At 22.4% G+C, this 24086-nt stretch overlaps 7 protein-coding genes across 7 annotated transcripts; 3 read left to right on the top strand and 4 right to left on the bottom strand. All coding sequences in view use genetic code 6, as the record gives it.

Moving 5' to 3' along the window:
* Positions 1-575: 575 nt before the first annotated feature.
* TTHERM_000575489 (hypothetical protein) lies at positions 576-2370 on the top strand (the record flags this gene model as incomplete). The annotated part of the gene is made up of 12 exons (XM_012796214.1): positions 576-605; positions 659-708; positions 766-855; positions 1030-1119; positions 1168-1260; positions 1305-1394; positions 1443-1532; positions 1581-1670; positions 1725-1814; positions 1861-1950; positions 2013-2096; positions 2289-2370. The coding sequence occupies 12 exons, from the start codon at positions 576-578 to the stop codon at positions 2368-2370; spliced, it is 969 nt and encodes a 322-aa protein (XP_012651668.1).
* Positions 2371-2620: 250 nt separating this feature from the next.
* Positions 2621-6568, bottom strand: TTHERM_00575510 (E1-E2 ATPase family protein; the record flags this gene model as incomplete). Its single annotated transcript, XM_001009344.3, has 6 exons — positions 2621-3141; positions 3199-3386; positions 3474-3603; positions 3697-4656; positions 4715-5305; positions 5551-6568. 6 exons carry the CDS (start codon positions 6566-6568, stop codon positions 2621-2623), a joined length of 3408 nt encoding a protein of 1135 aa, XP_001009344.1.
* A 4850-nt stretch (positions 6569-11418) lies between these two features.
* On the top strand, positions 11419-13773 carry TTHERM_00575520 (Serine/Threonine kinase domain protein; the record flags this gene model as incomplete). Its single annotated transcript, XM_001009345.2, has 1 exon — positions 11419-13773. One exon carries the CDS (start codon positions 11419-11421, stop codon positions 13771-13773), a length of 2355 nt encoding a protein of 784 aa, XP_001009345.2.
* Positions 13774-14529: 756 nt separating this feature from the next.
* Positions 14530-14994, bottom strand: TTHERM_000575519 (hypothetical protein; the record flags this gene model as incomplete). The annotated part of the gene is made up of 1 exon (XM_012796213.1): positions 14530-14994. One exon carries the CDS (start codon positions 14992-14994, stop codon positions 14530-14532), a length of 465 nt encoding a protein of 154 aa, XP_012651667.1.
* A 1422-nt stretch (positions 14995-16416) lies between these two features.
* On the bottom strand, positions 16417-18607 carry TTHERM_00575540 (hypothetical protein; the record flags this gene model as incomplete). The annotated part of the gene is made up of 9 exons (XM_001009347.2): positions 16417-16540; positions 16599-16730; positions 16793-16879; positions 16926-17015; positions 17202-17291; positions 17352-17450; positions 18065-18117; positions 18172-18296; positions 18397-18607. 9 exons carry the CDS (start codon positions 18605-18607, stop codon positions 16417-16419), a joined length of 1011 nt encoding a protein of 336 aa, XP_001009347.2.
* A 315-nt stretch (positions 18608-18922) lies between these two features.
* On the top strand, positions 18923-19737 carry TTHERM_00575550 (HVA22/TB2/DP1 family protein; the record flags this gene model as incomplete). The annotated part of the gene is made up of 5 exons (XM_001009348.3): positions 18923-18945; positions 19007-19156; positions 19252-19393; positions 19496-19574; positions 19631-19737. 5 exons carry the CDS (start codon positions 18923-18925, stop codon positions 19735-19737), a joined length of 501 nt encoding a protein of 166 aa, XP_001009348.2.
* A 1439-nt stretch (positions 19738-21176) lies between these two features.
* Positions 21177-23117, bottom strand: TTHERM_000575549 (Serine/Threonine kinase domain protein; the record flags this gene model as incomplete). The annotated part of the gene is made up of 1 exon (XM_012796212.1): positions 21177-23117. One exon carries the CDS (start codon positions 23115-23117, stop codon positions 21177-21179), a length of 1941 nt encoding a protein of 646 aa, XP_012651666.1.
* Between the last annotated feature and the right edge of the window lie 969 nt (positions 23118-24086).

Below are 24086 nucleotides of genomic sequence, written 5' to 3'. Positions count from 1 at the left end.
AATGACTTAATTTAAAACTAATTTCTCCTATTTAAAAACATTAATATAAACTTAGATTTCTATTTTATTAAAAGAAAATAATTTAAAAAAATATTTTTGTAAATTTAAATAAAGAAAGTTCATAAATTTTTTAACAAAAATATTTTTTTTATTTAAAATTATATTAAAATATTAATTTTAAAAGAAAAAAACAACTTAAATATAATTGCTTCTTAAACTATTTTTAAATAGATTATTTCTAAAAACACAACTAATTCTTTTACAAATTTTATTTTTTAAATATTTAAATTAATTTACAAGTTAATTTTTAGATAATAAATAATTATTAATTTTCTCTTCTTTGCTTCTGCATTTGTAACTTAATATTTATTTGATTTTTTATGGAAGAAACTCATTTAAAAATTTAAAAATGCTTAAGCTATTCAAAAAAAAATATGAATGAATTTTGATTCTAAAGATAATACAATCTCTATAAAATTATTTGATTTAATATTTAGAATTTATTTCAATTTTTATTTAATTGTTGAAAAGAAATTTCAAAAAATTTGAATATTAAAAATAGTAAACAATATAAAATGATAGTTTTAAATCAACCTTAATAGATAGTAATTAATTTAGAAATACTTTACACTATATTTTTTTTTTCTTGTATCAAAAGCTGATTAGAGACTAAGATAATAATGTTAAAGGAATTAAGATAATTTTGAAGTAATTTTTTATAAAAAATAATAGTCAAGCTAGATATTTACTTTATATTTTTAATAGCAACTTAATGTTAGATGAAAATCAGATAATAGAAAATTTTATTAAGATTTCGAATTACAAAAAATTAGACTAGCTTATAATAAAATTAAGGTATTTTTAAAAATTAATTATTTTATATTTTTAGTAATCAAACCAAGTACAAAGTACAAATGAATCAATTTTTTTTGTTCATAATAAAAAATTTAATTTATAAATAAATAATAAATAAATGAATTTTTGAACAGGCAATTAAAGATAACATTTTTTAATGAATTTATAAATAAGCAATAATTTAGCTAAATAAAAGAGTGCTCAATTTATATTTTAGTTCATATCATAGATCAGTAATTTATCTTATTTAGAGCTGGATTTATAGTAAAACTTTTTATAAAAAAATATCATTTGAATTAAATAATTTCTAAGCTAAAACAAGCTAGATATTAATACAGGGGTTTCGTTTCCTACGAATGAATTATGCAAATGGACTAATTTGACTACTTTAATATTAGACTTAGGGTAAAGTTAACTAGATAGAAAATATTAATATCAATATTTTAAAGAACTAATAAAATAGGATCTTCTGGTATCAAAACAATATGCTAAGAATTACTTTCATTATAAAATCTTATTAATTTGTCTTTAAATGTGTGGTAATTTTTTGATTATTTAAACCTCTTAGAAACATGTATTTTTTAAAGTAAAAATGAAATATAAAATAATGGATCAGCAGACTTAGGATCAGCTATTTCAAGTATGACTAAAATAGAGAATTTACATTTGAATATTGGGTAACTTATTATTTAAATTAGTCTTAACAATATTTAAAGTAAATATAGAGATAATTAAATAGATAACTAAGGAATTACTGTGCTTTTAAACTCAATACAAAGCTGTTAAACTATAAAAAAGTTATAACTTGAAGCTATGTAATTTAATTACAATACAAAATTATTTTAATATAAATTTAAAAATGAAAACAGTGAAAATAAAATAGATGGTATAGGAGCTATTAATATAGGGATATCAGTTTCTTCACTATCTAATTTAAATAGATTAATTCTAAATTTAAAGTAAAATTTTATTAAAAAAAGAACTATCTTTTATCATAAAATTAAGTAATAATCGAATAGATACGGTTGGCTTTAACACCATGCTTTAAAAAATCTCTACTAGTGTTTCAATTCAACAAATTATACTTCTATTACTGTAAGATATATTTTTTAATTTAATAATTAATTATAAATATGGCTGATTGATAAAAATTGTAGGTAAAACTAAGCATCTTACATGGATAACTGTGGATAAACTTTAAGAAATTTCAAGCAACTTAATTATGCTTATATTTAATTAAAGTAAATTTTTAATAAATTATTTTGACATCCTTTTTATTTATTTGTTTAAAATTTAATCACAATGCTTAAGTAAAAGCATATCATAATTCATTTATATTTGATTGAGCAAAAATAATTTTTTAATTGTTTTTAAAATAAAACTTTGTTGATTTTATAAAAAAATAATAATATTTTAATAAAAATACTATATAGTAAAATAGGTCATTAAAGGCAAAATTTTAAAATTCAGCATATTAAAAAGTGTAAAAAGCTAATAGATTTTAGTTTACTTTGATATTGATTCAATAACAAAATACTTGCTTATTTAAGAAACTGAATATTTAAATAATAGAAAGATTACTAAATAATTCATATGATTAATTAATTAAGTTATAATATAAAAAAGAGGAAATTATTTTAGAGGTAAGAGATAATCAATAATTTGTTTTTATGTTTTGTGCAAATTGTTTATATATGTAAAAATAAATAAATCTTTTATTTAAAATAATTTTTGTAACTAAAATTGTTATCTTTTTGTAAACAAATCAATTCTTTTCATTTTAGTATGTTAAAGAATTTGTTTTTCTTAATGCATTTAGACTTTTTCTGTGAGGTCCAAGATACCTTTTAACAATACATTCTTCATATAAAATAGTACCGAAACCAAAGCAAAGAGCTATTATAAGTTACATTCCCATGAAATGAGTATTACTGACAGTTTAGTGGTCTAAACCAAAGAATTTCTCACCAGATTTAGAAGGGAGGAGATATAAGAAAAACATATAAATATAAACAGCTAGCGTAGTGACAAATAAAATTTTATTTTAGTAGATCCTCTACTTTGTTGGATATGAGATATAGTAAGCAACTATTGAAACGACAAAGGCAAAGGTAACACTAAGGAATAAAACAGTAACAGCCTGTCCTTCAGTAAAAAACTTACTAGTATCAGCTACGTGAGTTATTTAAACGTACCAACTCTAAGATCTTAGGTGGAAATAATGAGCCAAGAATTATCCAACAGATAAAACAATTTAACCAAACACACTGAAGAAGTTTTCAATATCTATTAATAAAATAGTTAAATTCAAAAACGCTTATAAAATTCAAATCATTTATTTACCTAACATATTAGAGATTGATTTGTATGGAGTTAGATCCTCTAATGGTTTGCTTAAAGAAAGCATAATAAGATAAGGAATACTCACAAAGTAATTAATAAATATAACTTGTATGCTTGACATATAACTAAGTTCCAAAATCAAGATGCAGGCTAATGTAAACTTATGAAAACTGACTGTCAAATAATATCTATTTAAATTTTTATTTATATTAAATTTCTTGTTTTTTTTATCAAATTTAATTTAATAATGTTCAAAAATGAATTTTTATTTTTACCTATAGCATTCGATCATACTACTGAGAGTGCATCTACCTTCTGCTAATATTTTAATTACACAGTCTAAACTAGTTTCTGAATAGGAAAAAGGAGAAGAATAAGAAGCATCTGTTGTGGCGAATGAAATACCTAATTTAAAAATATTAATTATTATTTACAATTTTTATTTAAATGAAATTTGAATATTTATTTGATATTAAATTTAATTATTTATTTATTTACCTATATCAGCTTGTTTTATAGCAGAGCAATCGTTTGCACCATCTCCTATCATTCCAACTTTTTCATTCAAAACAGTTTAGAAAAGATAAACTAATTCTGCCTTCTGCTTTGGTTTGCATCTAGAAAAAACAACACTTTAGATCAAAAGATTCTATAAAATCTTCTATTCTTAGTCACCAAATTTTTTACAAAAGATATTTTAAAGTTCTTCTAAAAACTTTCCAGTTATACCAATCTTAAATCTCTTAACTTCTTCATTTGATTCTAATAATTATAATGGGTCCTTCTTCTCTAGGGTAGATTAAACATAGCAGTCGTTGATTGAGTTACAAACTAATACCCTAGAAGCATCACTTGGTAAAATGTTAGCTTCTTTGGCACATTAGATTGTTGTTAAGAGATTATCACCAGAAATGACTTTACATAAAATATTTCCATTTTGTAAACGCTTAATTACATCAGCTGTATCAACTTTTAGTTTATTTTCAAGGACAAAGATACCCAAAAATTGTATATTCTGCTCGATAGCATCTCTGTGACTCTCTTTATCTTAAATTTCTTTGTATCCAAAAGCAATTACTCTCAAACCCTTATTTGTCATTTCATTTAAGAGCTTCTTAAAGTTTTCCTCATTTATGCTAGATTTATCACACAAGTCATAAATTTTTTCAGGAGAGCCCTTAACGATTCCGTATAGCTTTTATGCCTACTCATCTTTGATAACTACGGTCATTCTTTGCAGTGAGCTTTCAAATTCCCAAACTTTGAAGATAGTTAGTAAGGAATTATCGCTATTTCTCTAGACTTAAAATTTAAAATCTTTTGATTCTCCTGGTAATATATGATATTAAGAAAACTCCAACATTCTAACATCTAATTCATCACCTAAATTTTTTCCATTAACAAGGTAAACGCCATGGCAAGATCCAAAGAACTTATGTAATAATTTTTCTTTCTCACCTGTAATTAAAAATGAAATTTATAAAAATGCAATTTGAAAACTAAAATAAAATATTACTTTCGTATTCTAAAGATTACTTGATTTTATTGCAATTATGATCAGAATATCCATATGTTTCCATAGAATCTTTAGTAAGAGTTCCAGTTTTGTCAAAGCACATAATAGAAACGTCACCTGCTACCACAACCTTAGCAGGATCAGTAGCCAGAATCTTTTTAGTGCCCATACGAAGCAAAGAGACAGTTTAACAAACACTGAAAAAAATAGGAAGAGCAGGAGGAATCATCCAAGTTGCGGTATCAAAGAATCTGTAAATAATAAGAGTTGTAGCTATTCCAGTATCAATAATAAATTTAAGCTCTATGAAATAGATAATAATGCCAATAGCAATTAAAATTAGCATGAAATAGATACCGTTTCTGTAAAAATTAAAACTAATTTATTTAGGATAAAGCATAGCTCTAAAAATACTGCCTCTGAAGGAAGCGTATCCAGTTCTTAAAACCATACCTTTTACTTCTTATCCTTTTATCTAGATAACTTTTGTTCCTTCATAAAGAATGTGATTTTTCATATTTTCAATATGAAAAAAATCATCCTATTAGTCATTTTGATCAATGCTTATCTTAGGAATTGGTAGAGATTCACCTTTATTTTAAAATAAAATATTATTTTTATTTTTTATGATAGACTTTAAAAATGTAAATCTTCATTTATTTAAGCAGTCAAAATTAGACTGATTGTTTTTTAAATTTATTAAATTTTTGAAAATTCATTTAAGAAATGGGTAAGAAAGAGATCATTTTAATGAAGTTTTAGTCTATATTTAATTAGATATTTATGTTTGATTTAAATTAACTGAAATAAAGATATTAAATTTAATTGTTTCTTACCAGTTAAAGAGGACTCATTGACTAAAACATCTCCACTCAAAAGCATAGAATCGCAAGGTAGTGACATGTCATTTTTATAAAAAAAGATATCGCCTGGAAGCAAATCATTACACTTGATTTCCTAATCTACTCCATTCCTAATAACTCTAACTCTTAGATCAATTTTTGCGAATTTTTTCAGTTTGTCCAAAGATAGTCTTAACAAAAAGTAATTAATTAAGGTAATTATGACGGAAGAGACTATCATAACAACAGCAAACAAAAGATAACCTTCTAAAACCCACAGAAGTACAGTTAAATACTAGAAAATAAAGAAAATGTTGGTAAGAGTTTCAGCTAGATATTCAAAGATAGTAGGAATAGGAATGTGAATTTCACAGTTTCCGTATTTTTATAAGTGGGCTTCAACTTTTTAAGTGGTTAATCCTTGTGAATGAATACCTTTTATATCTCTAAGTGTTTATTTCTCAATTTGATGATAATATACTGGATAAAACGCTTTTTTGGAATCATCTTCGAAATACTGATACTTCATGTGGCGATTTATAAATAAGATTTTTGTCTTGTCTTGATGCTGGATTCTTTTAACTACTTCTTAGCTATTATCAAAATTTGTAATCAAAAAGTGGGTTGCATCATAAACTAAGCATTTGTTGTATAAACATTTCAATCTGATTCTCAAAGAATTACGTAGAAATAATGCAAACACTAAGCAAGTCATAATTGAACTTAATACACATAGTAATACTTTACTGCTAGACATTTATAAAGCTTCTATTTTGATAACCTTTTAATCTCCTTCTACATCGCAATTTACTATAGTGACTTAGTTGAAATTTGGTTGATTTGTATTGTTTGATGAGTTTGTTTCAGAGGCTCTATCTGATTCTTGCTTGGAGCTTTTTGGAAGCATTGGAGAATTGTTTCTTGAAGTAAAATTTAATTAGGATAAAACTTCGCCTTTTTATTGCTAATATTATTAATTTATTTTTCCGTGGATGTTTTCCACTGATAACATTATTTATTTTTACTAAAAATTGATTATTTAGAGAGGAAATACTATCTTGCTTTTAAGTCCTACAAATTCCTGTTTAATTAAAAAGTATATAAAGTCTTAATATTATGTGATATTGGAGATTGATAGATAGATTACAGTCAATACAAAATATAATATTTTGTATGCGTTAATACCCAATAAGATTAATTTCTCATTCTTATAATTGTATTATCTAGTCAATGATTTTGCACACTTTATGCAGAAAAACACAGGCATATTCGTAAGTTTTACAACAAATATATGGTGATAAATTTATAAATTTCAAAACATTTTTATAATTTGATTAAACAACTACCATTAAAAAATTAAAAAATTTAATGACAAATATTATAATGTTTTGAATTTGTTCTATTGTATCTTATTAAATAAAACTAAAAAAATAGATCAGAATTAACATATATATCCACTAATTTACTAATTATTATATTACTAAATTTGAAATAATATGAGTATTCTTTTTTAATTACACAAGGCTCAGAATAAAAATTGCTAATTGCTAAAAAAAGAATGGATATAATCTTAATTATTGCCTTATTTTATAAAAGAAATATCAATTAAAGTTATAAATAGCATTATAAATATCTAAAATAATATAAAAAAAGGACTCATAATATTTAAACAGATGCAATATTATATAATCATTAGCAAAATTCTTTAGCAAATACTAAAGCTTGAAAAGAGAATTTTTTCAATCTATTTTACATATTTTTATATTCACTAATGGAATTTACTATTTAGAAAAGAAGAAAAAGTGTTTATGTTTAGAAATTAAGTCTATGGTTTCTCAATACACTAATAATAGTTTTTATTTTCAATATTCAATAGTTAGTTTATTAAATATTATGCGTTTTCATTCTAGTATAATTTCTTTGAAGTCTATAATTTGCAATAGATAATCTAAAAAATTCAATAACTCAACTGAATATTCAAAAATATTAAACGCTTTTTTACACTCTCAATTGAGATTGAAAAAATAATGATAAATTTTTGTTAAATTTATTATTTTTATATTTAAAGATACATGCTTGAATTATTACAAATGTTATTATCAAAGTACTATAAAAATAACAACTAAAATTATTCAATTTATTTTTTTAAGAGAGCATAGTATTCTAAAGGTTCATTTTCCATTAATTCTTATCATTTATAGTTCTAGTTAAATTTAAGATAAACCATTCACTTATTTATTGTAATCAAAAATTAAGCTAAAAATTTCTATTTAAACCACCCTTAATCCTAAATATATTAATTCATTTAGTAAATAATAATATTGGTAATATTTATTAGGTTAATTAAAAAAGCATAACTTATTACCACATATAAGTCTATGTGTGAGAATATAATTTATTCATTCATTTAAACATATCTAAATTTATTTTTTTTAAAGTTAAAATGTTGAAAGGTCACTCCTTACTTGCTTTAAATCATCATTTTTATCCAACAAAATAAATCTTTTATATTTCATATTAGATATTTTATAAACAAAAATTATGCATATAAAAGAATATTATGCAGAGTATTTGATTTTATATTTACCATTAAATCTAATTAACTTTATATCAATATATTTTGAGAGAAATTTATTAGAAATATGAGTAGAATTTTAAATGGCTCCTAAATATTCATGATGAATATTTTATTTAAAACCTATTTTTAAAAAATATTTAGTGTAAGTTCTCTCTTTCTATTATCTTTTCAATAAAATTTTTTTTGTTTTATTTAGGATAATAATTTAAAAATCAATTTATAAGGTTTTAATATGACTTAGATCGGACATATGAAAAATTGCACTGATTATAAATAATAAATATACAAAAAAATTAATGTTTAATAAAAAATGAATTACTTGAATGAGTGAATTTTTATAATAATTATTTATCTATTTAGAGGTAATAATTCTTTAAATTCTATTTTGCTTTGATTCAATATTAATAACAAAAATTAAATTTTAATTTTTATAAAACGATAAATATAAAAAAGAATTTATTACGAAAAATGGTATTCTTAAACTAAAATGTATTTATAATATTTATTATACCTTTGATTTTTACATTTTCTTAGCAAAATCCTTTATTATTTCAAAGCATCAATTGAATTTATATTTCTTATTTAATACTTTTAAGAGTAAAAATAGAAACAAATATCTTACAGAATTTCCTATTATATTTATTTTTATTTTCTTATTCATGAATATTATAAAAAAAGAAAGAAAAAAATTATTTATGAGCTCAATTACTAAATTAATTTTATTGAGATCTTAAATTTTAGAAAATCATAATATTATTTTCAATTAAAACATAATCTATAAATAAATACATTCATATATTTTGAGATAAATTGTATATTTATAGTGAAAAATATTATATTTTTTTTTTAAATAAATATTATTTATTCATTCAATTAATTTTTAAAAAATAACAAATTAGAATAATACTAATTTATGATTTAATAATAAATAATGGTTAAATCAATATATAAGATTTATTTATATTACTCTCAAATACTTTTAAAAATATTTAAAGGAATTATCAAATAATTCAGAGTTTAAATTAAATTTGAAAAATTTTATAATTATTTAAAAATAAAAATAGAAAAAAGAAATAATTTTTATTTCAGATATTAATTTATATAATAAAAATTTAGTTTATTTTTAAATTATATTTTTTCTAAATTTATAACCATTTTTAATACAAATTTACCACATTTTTAATGGGTAAAGCAAGCACAATAGGCTTGATATGTGAAATAACTATATTAGGATATATAATTAAGAAATATTATTTCTAAAAATTTAAAAATAAAACAATTTTGTTTCACTATGATGTAGATCTTACATTTAAAAATAATTGAAAATTCTTTGGTAATAAATAATGTAAGATTAATTTTATTGTCTTAAATCATATTTTTTATTCTTAATAACAATCTCTCCCTCAAAAGGATATTTTCTGTTTTAATAAATAAATTCAAATTTTGAATGAATATTAATGGGCTTATTTAAATATAAATTTCAGCAATCGTTAAAAATTCAAATTAAATAATAACCATACAATTAATAAGTATTTAAATTTATTAATTTTATATCAATTTTATTTTTAAAATTAATCAATTTATTGAGTGAAAAGTTTTTTTAATATTTAAAATATTTCATGTGAATTTATTTTATATTAAACAAAAAATCTATATCAATAAATAGTTTGATGGATTAGTTGAAAGATTTGTGTTTATGAATTAAGTAAGAATCAAAATATGGATAGATTTTTTTGTTTTAATTATTTCAATCAATCTAATCAAAAAAGAATGAGTAAAAAATATATTAGATTTTTAATGAATGATCTATTGAATATAAATAACTTGATAATAAATATTTACATACTCTAATAAATTTAACAGACTAAATTTCAAATTATTGATATAGTTAAAACAAGAAATTTAAAAATAGTTTCAAATGGAATGAAATTTTTATGATCATTAGCTGTGATTAATACTATTTGTTTAAAAAAATGATTGTTATTAATTGTTAATGTAAATAAATAAAATTATGTTATAATATTCAAAATGCATTTAAGTAATTACACAAAGCTTTTATATAATCTTTCATATTGATAGATAAATAATTTCCGCAAGCAAGCAAGTTAGGGAATTACAATCAATTAAGCCAAATAAAATCATAAAATTAAATGATATTGATTGATTCATATGAATTGGCGAACAGATGAAATTCTTCTTATTTAATTAAAGAGATTTATAAATGCTAAAGAAAGATTGATATATAACAATAAATTAAAAGATAAATGTTAATTAGGGCGAAGAAATATAATAAACATTATATTAAAAATAAATAATTTGATTTATTAAGCAGAGTTGTTTATTTATTTATTAGTTAAATAATTAATTGTTTTTCTTTCTAAATAAGAACTTATTTTATTCATTTAGATGGTTTTTAATATATATATTATCTTTTTCTTGTGTATTTTGATTCTTATATGGATTTTTTCTTTTTTTATTTATTGAATGAGTGAACGAACGAACATGCAAGGGTAATTTGGTTGATGTGTTAGAACTTATAAAGAAAATTAATAAATATTAAACAAGAAAATTAAGAAAGTAAAAAAGTGAAGAAAAAGAAAGACATTTGAAAACCAATCAACAAAATCTATAAGAAAAGCTATTAGAAGGAGAAGAAAAGCTAACTAATCAAAGGTAAATTATTATTAATATTTTTTATTTTATGAAAGCAGAAGCGGCACAATAAAAATGACACTTAGTTGTGTATTTTAGCAATCTTATTAAGTAAAAACTGTCACAAAATCTACTTTTTTAGAGTTTTATTAAAGAAATAATACTTATTGAAGCTCTTGTAGCTAATCATCAATAAAAGCTATCATTAGGACAATAATTTCAAAAATAGTAAAGAGCAGCAGCGAAGAAGACAAAAAGTTACTTTTAAATAAAAATATATCCAAATAAATACATTTTATACTTAAAATTTTAATTTTGATTACAAATAAAATGGAAGCTTTAATTAATAATAAGTTGAATCACTTCGCTGCCTAGCTTCATTTATATAGAAAATATTCATTTTATCAAAGACTGATTAAAATTTAGTTAATATTAGTTTATTTATAATTTTTTCAGTTTAACCAACGACCAATAAGATTGATTATAAAGGAAGAAAATAAAAATTTCAATAACAAACAGTAATTGAAAAAGAGACTAAAAATACAAAAGAAGAAGATCATTAGAAATTTTTAGAAGCCGAAAAAGAATTTTTTTAGCTAAAATTTATTTAAACTGTAAAAATCATAGAAAGAATGAGCAGCAACGAAGAAATTGAACCACATATTTTAAGAAAGTTTGAAATCATTCAAAAATTGGGTAAAGGAGCTTATGGTATTGTTTGGAAAGCATTTTGCAAGAAGTCAAAGCAAATAGTTGCTTTAAAAAAAGTATTCGATGCATTCCATAACGCTACTGATGCTCAAAGAACATTCCGTGAAGTAATGTTCTTGCAAGAGCTTAATGGACACGAGAATATCATTAGGCTAATCAACATCATCAAAGCAGAAAATAATAAAGATTTGTACATGGTTTTTGACTTCATGGAAACTGATTTACATGCTGTTATTAGAGCAAATATATTAGAAGAAATACACAAATAGTATGTTGTCTATTAAATTCTTAAAGCTATGAAATACATTCATTCAGGTGAACTGATCCATCGTGACTTGAAGCCATCTAATATCCTCCTAAATAGCGAATGCTTGGTTAAATTAGCTGATTTTGGACTTGCCCGTTCCGTTGCAGTTACCGATGATGATGACAATCCTGTCAGAACAGAGTATGTTGCTACTCGTTGGTATCGTGCCCCTGAAATCTTATTAGGTAGTACTAAATATGCTAAGGCTGTTGATATGTGGAGCATCGGCTGCATAGTAGGAGAACTTATAACTAACAGAGCTATCTTCCCAGGTAATTCCACTCTCAATCAAATTGAAAAAGTTTTAGAATTGACTGGTAAACCCACTTAGGAAGATATTGAGTCGTTAGAATCCCAACTAGCATGGAATATCATAAGTTCAATTAATGTTTAAAAGAAAAAAACATTCCATTAAATGTTCCCTGGTGCAAGCGAAGAAGCAATTGATCTCATCAAGAAACTCCTCTGTTTCAACCCTAAAAATCGTCTTACAGTTGAATAAGCCTTAGAGCATCCTTACGTTAAAGACTTCCACTGTCCTGAAGAAGAAATTGTTTGCGGAAGAGTCATCCCCATCAGCATGAACGACAATAAAAAATTCTCAATCAAAGAATACAGAGAAGCACTTTATAATTAAATTTACTAAGAAAAGAGAATCAAACGCTAATAAAACAGAGACATTTACCTTAAGCAATAATAATAAATTACTACAACTGGAAATGGGTAGGTTTCTTAAGCTGGATAATCTTCCCAACCAGTTTCATCCCAACAAATACCTTCCTCTTCTTAATCTACTTAATCATCTGTGACTCAATAGTAATAGCAATAATAGCAGTAAGAAAAAAGCAAGAACCAATATCAAAGCAGCTCCTCTCAATAGTAGTAAGCTTAACAGTACCAATAGTAGCAATCCCTTTAATAACAATAGGTACCTTAGCGCCAATCGTCTCAATCCTCTTAGCCTTAATCTCAGTAAAGCATATAATAAAATTAACAGAAGTACTAATAGTCATAGTAATAATAATAGCGTTACTTTGATCAGGAAAAAGAATAGTACAAGCCAAATGCTCAACAATAATACCTTCAATAGTAACAACAACTCCAATAATAGCAAGCTTTACAACAATAATAAATGCAAAAATCTTATTACAACTCACAAAACTTTAATAGTAGCTAAGTTTAAGTCTAATAAGGTAACTCATAATCAACATCTCAAGGAAATAATTACAGTGGCTACAAATCAGGAAGCTAGGCCAGCACCACTAATGCATCATCTTCAGCTTAATATGCTGGCTATGATGACAAAAAAGTACTAATGAACTCTTCTAATTAAATTTAAAATAAAAATTCCTCTTAAGTCTACACTCAAAGCTAAGGAGCAAACTAAGCTAGCTCTTCAAACACATAGCAATAATACTTACCTAGTTCTTCAAATACTATCTATGGATAGGGAGTAACAAATTCTATTGCTAACAGCAATAATCTTTACAATTAAGCTTAATTGAATGGCTCCAAGTAGCAATCTTCATCACTAGGTCACACATAAAATAAGTATTCATCCACTTAAGCTTATCAATAAGCACAGCCCTCTAAATATATGAATTAGACTTAAAATGCTTAGAAATATGTCAATAATAACAACAATAGTAACGGGTAGTTAGGAGGAAGCTAGAATAATATTGGTGGAAGTTAAACAAACTCTTAAAATCATTACTAAGCTGCATAGTAATATCTCTAACAACACATGTAATAGCAATAGTAATAACAACAAGTTTAATAACCATAGACTAAATATGGAGTTACTTACCACCATGGACATTCACAAAGTTCTGGATCAAGTAACACCTTTGCCTAGTATTAGCAACATTACCAATAATAGCAACAAAGAACAACAGGAGTAACTGCTAATCACTAGAGATAGCCTTCAAATAATGCTCAAAAAGTTCGCAAAGTAGAATAAAAAATGTGAATTAATTAATACAAATAAACATATAATAAAGTTAATGAGATATAAAAAAATTATAATCCTAATAAATAAGAGAATATATGATTGAAACTAGTTATTTTTCTATTTACAAATTGCACATTCATTTCTTATACTAAAATCAACTATTAATATAGTGACTTCTATCTATTCTTGTATAAATAAAAAAATACATTCCAAAAAAATAAATTAAAGTTGCGCAACAAGAATTTGATTTAATTTAAACAAATTCTTTGTCCTTTCTATTTAGTAAAAAAAACGAGAGTAGGAATACTAATACTCTATCCTGTATTTATTTTTACTTTTTAGATGATAATTATCTGAATTCAAATAAAGAATCTCAAATCAAATCAGACTTAATAAATTGGAAATAATCACTAAAAAAATTGATTGAGATATCCTTATGAAAACAAAATATTATATAAAATGTACAAACAAATATTTTTCATTGTGTAAAGATTTATTTTCTTATATTTTTCCTTGCAACTCTGTCTCTAAGAATTTTAGATTTTGATAAATATTGTTAATTAATATGAATCTTTTTCTTTTCAAATAAAAATTTATTATTTTTTATTATGTAAAAATTACAATTTTTATCTATTTAATGCATATACTCATTCATATTTAGGTAAATTAATGTATAAAATATACGGCGAGGGGTTTGATTCTATGCGCCGGCTATGTCTAAGAGGTGCCGACTACCACGGCGGTGGTTTAGAGATAATACGGTATTAATTTTGATCAAATATTTAATTAATATAGGTATCCTTATACATAATCTGATTCCGATTACAACAAAAAAAGTATTATTGGATTAACTATCTATTTACTTAGTTGTCTGTCTTTAAATACAAAAAATTTTTTGATATCAAAAAATAATTAATTGTTATCAATAAACTAGCAAAAACACAGCAAAGTAGACTTTAAAAAAAGCTTTAAAAATGGAAAGTGAGGAGTTAAAACATCAAGAACCAGGTACTATTACTGTACTAAATAGTAGTCATAGTCCATCTTAAAATTTTGATGAAAATGGCTTTTAGCCTTACTTGTACCAAAACCTCTAAGATGATACATAGACGGCTGGCTAATAAGATTCAGATCTTAATGCTTAGACTGATTAAACATAAGACAGGAGAAACTTTTACACAAATTCTTAAAATGGTATAAGATAGTAAACAGAGGATACCAGTTAACAGCAAACACCATAAACAATAAATAGCTAAACTTAAAGCAATAGTCATCCTAAGCACATTTATTAAAGATTGTACAGAGTCTGTATTAATATACTATAATCGGACAAAAAAGGTGCAAAAAAACTATTAGATAAAGCAATAACAAAGTAAGATAGTAGTGCTTGGAAGAAAAAATTAAAAGAACTATTAGGTAAGATATATCAATAATAAATAAACTTAAAAATTTTTAATGATTTGCTCAAAGCCAATTTAATAGAGGATTTCCAGTAAAGAATATATGAGATTCTTTCTTTCTATACCAAAAAAGCAAAAAGTAAGGATTAAATCATATTTTACAAGGGAAAATAATATGATAATGTTGTTTCTAAAATGTTTAAAATGATTTAAGATATTAAATAATAATAACCCAATTGAATTTAATTTTCTATTCAGTTTAATTCTATTTTAAGGTGATTGATTCTATTATCAAAAGATCTTGAAATCTAAATCGTTGGCATTTAATTATAAACTATATAATTTTATATTAAAAAACGAGAAAAATATTATAAAAAGTAAATGAAAAGATTTTTACTTACAAAAAAAATTATAAATTACAATTCCAAATAGAGACCATTAATTAAATTTTATAAAATTGTTCTATATTTTTACATAAATGACTAATTTGTAGCTGATTTTTTAGTATAAATTAAATAATAATTATAAATTCATTTTAAATAAATAATATTTTATTTTATACAATAAGAGAATAAATACATAACTAATAAAAATATTCTTTGAGCCTCTCTAATTGAATTTTTGAAAAGAAATGTTTTGATTCATTGATTAATTAATTAATTAATAAATAAATAAATAAATAAAGTATAATTATTATCTACCCTACTTCGTAAATAAAAAATAGGATTTAATTCCTAAATGTTAATTTTTTACAAGGATATAAACTCAATTCTTTTAGTTTTTAGAATATTTAAGAAGTGGAGTTAATAATTATAATTTACATTAATTTTTCAAAATTTTTGATAATTTTCTCAAATAATTTCAATCAAATTCATTCATTTATTTATTAAATAATTTATTTTTTTCTTTTAAAATAAACAAAATAAAATAAAAATCGATTAAAAAATTATAAAACAAATAATTTATGGTAAAAATTAAATAAATTTAATTAATCTATTTTATAGCAAATCCGGGAATTAAATTCTTGTGTTTCAACTTCCATAAGAATTTAGAACCTGGAAGTGCTCTAAATATTTACTTATGAATTGCAATATTAATTACTATTTTTTGTAAATTTATACATTTAAATATATAAGTAAAAATTACTTTAAAATATTATTTTTTCAATAAATTCATATTTATAAATTGCATATAATTTTTTGAATGAGTAATGATTTAGTAAAAAATAAACTAATTTAATACTAATTTATAACAAATAAAATCAGCTTTACAAACTTCTTTTAAAATATCTATTATCCTCAAAAGGAGCAATATTAAAATATGTTAATTTTTTAAATTTTAACATAATCTTTTATTACATTTTAATATTAAAATCTACCATGAAACTTTTCGATAAAAAATAAAATTATTTAAAATTTAAATTTGTTTGTTAATATTATTTACTCAAAATAAAGCTAAATATAGTTGATATCTTAACATTTCTTCAAACACTAAAAGAATCTCTTGAATCCTTCATCATAAATTTGAGTAATTTATTCCCCTTAGTAAATAACAACATCAATTGTAGGATGCTCACTTAAATAAGTTTAATAACACTTTAATTAAAATATTTTATTTTCAGAAAATAACTTTATTACCCAAAATCTAATATCAATATTTTTAGTTTAAAAAGTTAAGATAAAGCTTATCCAAGTTTAATTAATGTTTCATCATCTATAGATTATCTTTAAAGAATAAATTAAAAATTTTATTTTAATGAAATTTAATTACGATATAGCAAGATTTAAATATTAAATATTATAGCATTTAGAAAGTGCTTATGCTAGCCCTGATGTACCAATTTCATATGCTGAATTATATCTAATAATTAAAAAATTAAAATTAATTATTTATCTATTGTGCATATTCATTAATTAAGGCCATTTTTAAAAATTTTTCTAGAAAATAATTTAAAAGAAAAGGTAAGTTTTTGAAAAATAATTTTTGTCAGCTAGATGGTTTTAATTAACGAGAATTTAGGTTTAAGATGAATTATTTTTATTTTACTAGTAATTAAGCTCAAGTTAGGTAATATTTTAGAGAAAACTAAATGTATCTACTAATTTTATAAATCCACTATCTTCGATTCTCCAGCCACTGATAATTTGTTTAGTAATAAAAATAAGTATTCTAAATAAATCATTTATTTCAATTTACTATAAGTTTAGCCTAAGATTAATTAACTTCTTACTTTTTTCTATAAGTTTACATAGCTATATCATATTCTAATCAGGGAATGATATAATGTTATATTATCTAGAAATTATTAGAATATTTTTAATACTTTTAAAAATATATATTTGACATTTATTTGCATTTAAAATTCTTAAGAGAATTAATTAATTTTATATTATCAAAATAAATAAATATTTATTCAAATTTGTTCATATTTTTAAAAACCTAAAGGAAAATATCTTAGTAATTTATGAAATAATAAGGTCATCCACCATAATTTTTTAATGAATTAATTTTAAAAATTAATTAGATTATTAATTTCTATCTTTGAAAAAAAAACATTTTATCCAATTGATGTAAAAATAATTTAATCATAAGAACAATAAAGACTGAATATTTAAATAATTTTATTTATTTTAAAGTATGTAATCTTATATTAAATAATTTCAGAAGTAACATTAGTAATAATAATAATTTCTTTTTAATCAAATTTTAGTTACATTTATTTTTATTTTTTTTGAATTATAAAGACAATTAAGCTAAATAACTTATTAATAAATAATTATTCTTTTAAGCAAATATCTTAAAAGAAATGATTTAAATAATAGCTATTTCATTCAAAAATATTTTACAAGCTTCATAAAAAAAGAAATTTTAATCTTAATATTAACAAAAGAAACTTTTTTATTTCTTACTTTGGTTAATCTATGATGAGCGAAACAGTATATGTAGAATCAATATTTTCTATCTTTAAAAGCATAAAAAAGTTTAGAAATAAAGTCTAAATTATTTATTGTTTTACTTCAGAATAGCTTTTTAAAGTTATCTTTTATTAGGCCTAGGAATCATTTATTAAAATAATATCAAGAGTTTCTTCTTTAGGCTTTTACTTGTGTTGTGATTGATCTTCATTTTATTTTTATGGGTCTAATTGAATTTAGGAATAAATTTAATCTATAAATTTAAAATATATAAATTATTTAATTAGTTTAGATCAAAAATAATTCAATAAAAATAATTTTAGCACTTTTTTTATTGTCATTAAAATTCTTAATTGACTTATTTTTTGATTACTTTTCTCCCATATTTTTTACTAACTTGATTTTATTAAATGTAATATCAGAATTTAATATTTATTCTGCCAATCTAAATTTGAATACTATAAATAATTTCACTTCAAATAACATAAACTTATAAAATTTTATCAATTAAATAAAAAAAATAAATTATCTCTGCATTAATTTATAAAAAATTTACTACTTTATGCTAAGAGCTAAGTTGGTTATTATAGATGGTTTTAAGTTTTAACTTAAAAAGTTATTATTTAAGCAATTCAATTTTTTGTGGACAAAAATTAGAATAGTTTTTAGTAAGATTATAAAAATAAACCTTCTTTATCTACATTTTCATTTTATTTTTGAAATAGATTAAAAATATTTAAAAAAATAGCATATAAGTACTGATAATAAATATTAATTAGATTAATTAATTAGAAAATCTTTGATAAGAAAAAAACTAAAAAGCATAGGTTTTATAAAAAAGAATTAGGTTAAATGTCGATGTTAAATTCAATAATGTAAAACATCACTTTTTACAAAAGAAAATTAATAAAACAAATAAAAAATAAAATAATTTAGATACTTATTTAAGATAGTCATTCCAGCTTATTATTCATTGAAATTTTTAAAAAAACGCAATCAGTAATAAATATCAAATATATTGAAATTTTGGTGTGTCAATAGTGTTTGGACAATATTCGAAGTGTTAGTTCCTCTGGTTGTTGATTAGTAATAGCTAAATTTTCCAAAACATTTATTTAATATGAAAATATTTTAAATTTATTACTTAAAATAAATTTAAATTTAAATTAATATAAAACTAGATGGTTTTTCTTTGTAACAAATGTAATATTCTACGTAGCATTGACATTCCCTGAATATAAAAGGGCAGGATAAATTTTTGATTTAACTATTTCAAAACTTTACTTAAAGAATCAAGAAGTTATATCATAATATGCAGATATGGTAATAAAATATATCATAATTTAAAAAAGGATTTAAAATAGATTGTTGTTTTCAACAATTCAATCTAATTTTCTTTATGTAAATGATTTTTAAATAAAATAGGTAGAAAACAAATTTGATGAGGCTACTGGATCTGTTACAAATAAAGTTAAAGATGTCTTATCTGTTTCAGTATTTCCAAGTAATTTTTAAACTAGTGCATACCATAGAATAATATATTATATTATAATTTAAAAGAGCTTCAATTAGTATTTGAAAAGACTGTAAAAAAAGCTTTATTTTCTTTCAACTAAAAGTAAATTACAGCAGAAGAATAACAATCAGCTGATAAAAAACAAGAATGAACTAATTAATTAATATCAATATAAATATTGTTTAAAAGCAAAAGAATCTATTCAATTTTAATTTAAACTAATTTATATTAATTGTGAATAAAATTATTTTAATTTAAATTCATCAGTACTAATATTTTTATTAAAGACATTATAATTAATTTTAATCCAATTCTAAATATTGTGATAATTAGAAAATATTTGATATTTTTCCTTTTGAATTTTGAAGAATTTTTAATTTAAAACTATAATTAATGAGATGAATTCATTCAAATACAAAAAATAAATTAATAGAAATTTGGCAACAATCAATATTCATCTAATTTTAATATAATGTTTGCTAAATTGATTTAGTCAGAAAAATTAATTGTGAAATTTTAAATATTTATTTCAGATAAAAATATTGAAAATAAATAACTTTTTTAATTATTTAAAATAATTTTTATTTTTCTATTTTAAATAAATAAATATACTTAAAAAATAATCAAACTAATTTTTAGTTGTTTTTTAATATCAAAATGTAATAATCTTTATCCTCTAATATTAATTTTTATGATAATCTTAGCTTAGTAGAATTTGTTTAAAAAATTAAATTTTTAAAATATTTAAAATACTATTTGATAAAACAATTGAAAATAAATTACATTAATTTATTGTTTAAAATATTTTAGTTTTTTTATTTTAAATCCATAAATATTCTTAAATATAAACAAATTTAATTATCATTTTCTTAATTCTTTTTTAACATAAAAATGTAGTTACCTTCAAAAAGTTTTTTTTCAATTTTGTGGTTAGATTGTTGCTCTTATTAAAAAAAATGTATGTTTAAAATTGATTAAAACGGTGTAAATTATGCCAAATTATATTTTTTTTTTTGCTAGATTTTGTTAAAAAAATTTGAAATCAAGAAAAAAATCATAAATTCTGAATAAACAATATAAATTAAAAAAATCAACTTTATAAATAAATTTTTTTGGAAAATAAAAAAAATTAAATATTATTTTAAAATTTTTAAAAGAAATTGTAGATATTTTAAAAGTAACAAATAAGATTGAAGAAATATTTTAAAGATTTTTAATATTATTTATTTATTTATTTTGTTTGTGTTTGTGTTTTGATTAATATTTATTTATTTTCTTGATTATTTTTTTAGTTTTTCTTTAATGTGATCTCAATTTTAAAATTCACCTTTGACAGGGAAGTAATGAATTATATTTATTTACTGTATTTGAACAAGTCTAAATGTGTGTTTGAAAAAAGAATTTTGTTAATAAGATTCTGCTAAACATAGGCAGACAGTATATTGAAGGTTAAACAGCTACTATTACCTAATGTTTTATTAGGTATAGGGAGATGATTTTTTTATTATACAGGAGATTTTGATTAAATTTATTATTGACTATTACTAAATTTTTCTTAATTTTATGTACTGATTAAATTTTTTATTTTTTTCAGCTATTCGAAAGTGTAAAAATAGGGCTAGTAGATGTGGAATATTAATTAGCGCTATTTCCATTTGTCACTTTTGTAGTAAAATCTGCGTTACTAGGATCAGCTGTACTGTTTTTTTTTATTGGTGAAGTGTAATTTATATTTGTATTTGTTTTTACTTCTGAAGTATCTTCAGCAATTACATCTAATCCAACATCTTTATATTTATACGATTATAGAGTTGGACTACTAGGCATGTATTCATTGAAATGGAGATTATTTAATAAAGGATTATAGTCTTTTTTCTCTGGAGAACTATGATTTTTGCGCCCTTGGTTTAGTATTTCTTCAATTGTTTTTGCATTTTAATCTTCTTCATAGTTTGCTGGTAATTGATTTGTTTATAGTCTTTCAGATATGTTGTTTCTAAGATTTTTAGATGGGATCTTTGGTTTTGTTTAGTTATTCAGGTTTATCATTTATTAATTAACGAAGTCTTCTTCATCACTCACATTAACATTATTGTCATCAACCAGCCCCGTTGTAGTACCTATTGTGAACGTTGACAAATTTGAGGCTATTGGACGACGAAAGAGAATACGAGAACAGCTGTCTATTTCTCTTTCAGATAGCTCTGAGCACTCTAAAATAGTTTTTAGAGAAGTCATTTGATGGGACTCCCTAAATTTTTATAGCTTTTTATTTTCAGTAGGCTTGTTGGTGAAGTTTATAAACCAATGATGATTTAAAGCCATTGCAGCTGTGGGTCTTTTACCAGGATCTTTTTGAAGTAATTTTAAAAGGAAATCAATACCTGAAACAGAGAGATGCTAGTGTGAAGAAGGATCTTTCTTTTTTTCATTAAACATCTACTCTAAGATAGATATATCAAGATCATAAGTCCATTTATCTCCTACTTTTTCTATTTTGGCATAAGGGAATTTTTAAAAAACCATGTAAAATAAGCAGACTCCAAGAGAAAAAATATCAATTTAGCTATCAAAATCTTTTCCTTCAATGACTTCGGGAGCAACATAATTGTTTTATCCCCTCTTAATCAATCTATCTCTGTACTCGTTTGAGTTTTCTTCTATATATTTAAAGTTAATAATGAAAATTTCATTTTCCTTTTGACTTGTAGAAAAGATTATATTTTCTAGCTTTAAATTTCCATGAAAGCAGTTTTAACTGTGAATACTACGCAATCCCTTCAGGATATGGTAAGTCAGTGTAGCAACAGCTATTTCTTCCAAACTAGAGGTACAAACTATTTTCAGTAAATCATCGCCTTGAAAATATTAAAATGTAAGATAAATGTAGTTATCATCTTCATAAACCTTTTTAAGTTTTGGTAGTAAATTGCATGTGACTCGTCTCAAAATCGAGATTTCATTTTCTACAAATCGCTTTTATTCTGGTTTCAAACCTTTCTTGTTCACTATTTTGACTGATGCATAAGCCCTTTTTTTTTTATCTATGCAACGATAAAAGTGGTCAAATATTCTATTCTCCACCTTATAACGCTAAAGAAAATTCTGCAGTTTGCAAAATTTTTTAAGAGCCTTCATCCACATTTTATGCATTTGAAACTTATCAGTAACAAGCTTGACAATTTCGTTTTCTTCAACGTTTTGCAAAATTATACCAAATGCTACTTATTCTCCTATGACTTCATTTTCTTCATATATTGTGCAATGCTAACATTACAACTATTCAACTGGCGGTGGTTTTGTTTTATCTTAATACTTAATTAGCAAGTTAGGATACAGTTCGAAATAGAATGGCCTAAATTGCTTAATCATCTTTGAAAATGTGAGAAATTGTCCCTTCATAATAGGCTTTTGAGCTGGCTTTTAACCCTTTTTTTGTGTTTTAAATGGAGTCTATGTTTCTAAAAAACGTCTAAGGTGCTTATTGTCGTTAAGCACGAAGTTCATAAGCATGGTATTTCTCTCATCCATTTCTGCTTTGCTATCTTGTAATTGAGAGTTTTTATTTTAAATTTTTGAGCTTTTAAAAAAAATTCGTCTTTTATTGGTTGGCTACTCTTATTATTCTTATTTTCAGTAATTAAGAGTTTCTTTTATTAAAAGTGCGCAAACTAGAGGTGCAGAATTAAATGCGTGCTAATTTTTGTGATAAATACAAATTAGAAGTCTAAGTAAGAAATTATATTATCCTAGTTTTAAGCTTCTTGAAATAAAATATACTAGATTTTGTTCAATACTATTATATAACTTATTTACAAAGTTTAGTATTAATGCAACTAGTATTCAAATTGCTTGAAGAAAAAGAAATTCTGATTGATTGCAAATAGCTATCTTTAATTTGATTTTTTTTCTATTCTACAGATGTACTAAAATGGGCTCACTAAAGCTTTAAAGATCGCAGAAGGATATTTTATGCTATTAAAATTTAAAACCTCCTAAAAATATATTCAGCTATCTGAGTTTTCTTTTTCTTAATGTTTTCCTTTGGAAATATGGCTTGCTTTCAAAAATAAATCTGCTGAAACTGAATAATTTTGTTTTTTCTTACTTATTATAAAAAATTTGCAATATATATTAAGAACCCTTGATTACAAAATAATTTAATATTACCTATTAATTAAAATAATTAACAAATAAATAATCAAGCCAATCCAATATTTTATTTTCTTTCACTTATCCTAAGCTAATTGAAATAAAGCTAAATAATTTATGATTACTTTTTCTTTAATTATAAAGATAATCTAATTGCACTGATTTTCCTTTGTATATACGTAATCTTATCATTTAATTTTTATATAGCTAATAATGTAAAATAAAATCTTAGAAATTCAGCTAGCTATCAGTTAAATCACTTAAATTACCATAAATTTATAAATCAAAAACAACAAACTTATCTTTTGATTTTGTTAAAAAGAGATAAACAAAAATGTTTGCATAAAA

Source organism: Tetrahymena thermophila (genome assembly GCF_000189635.1).
Source record: "Tetrahymena thermophila SB210 genomic scaffold scf_8254752, whole genome shotgun sequence".
Taxonomy (NCBI): Eukaryota; Ciliophora; class Oligohymenophorea; order Hymenostomatida; family Tetrahymenidae; genus Tetrahymena; species Tetrahymena thermophila.
Note: the sequence above shows the minus strand (reverse complement) of the source record. Positions and strands in the feature narration are given on the sequence as shown.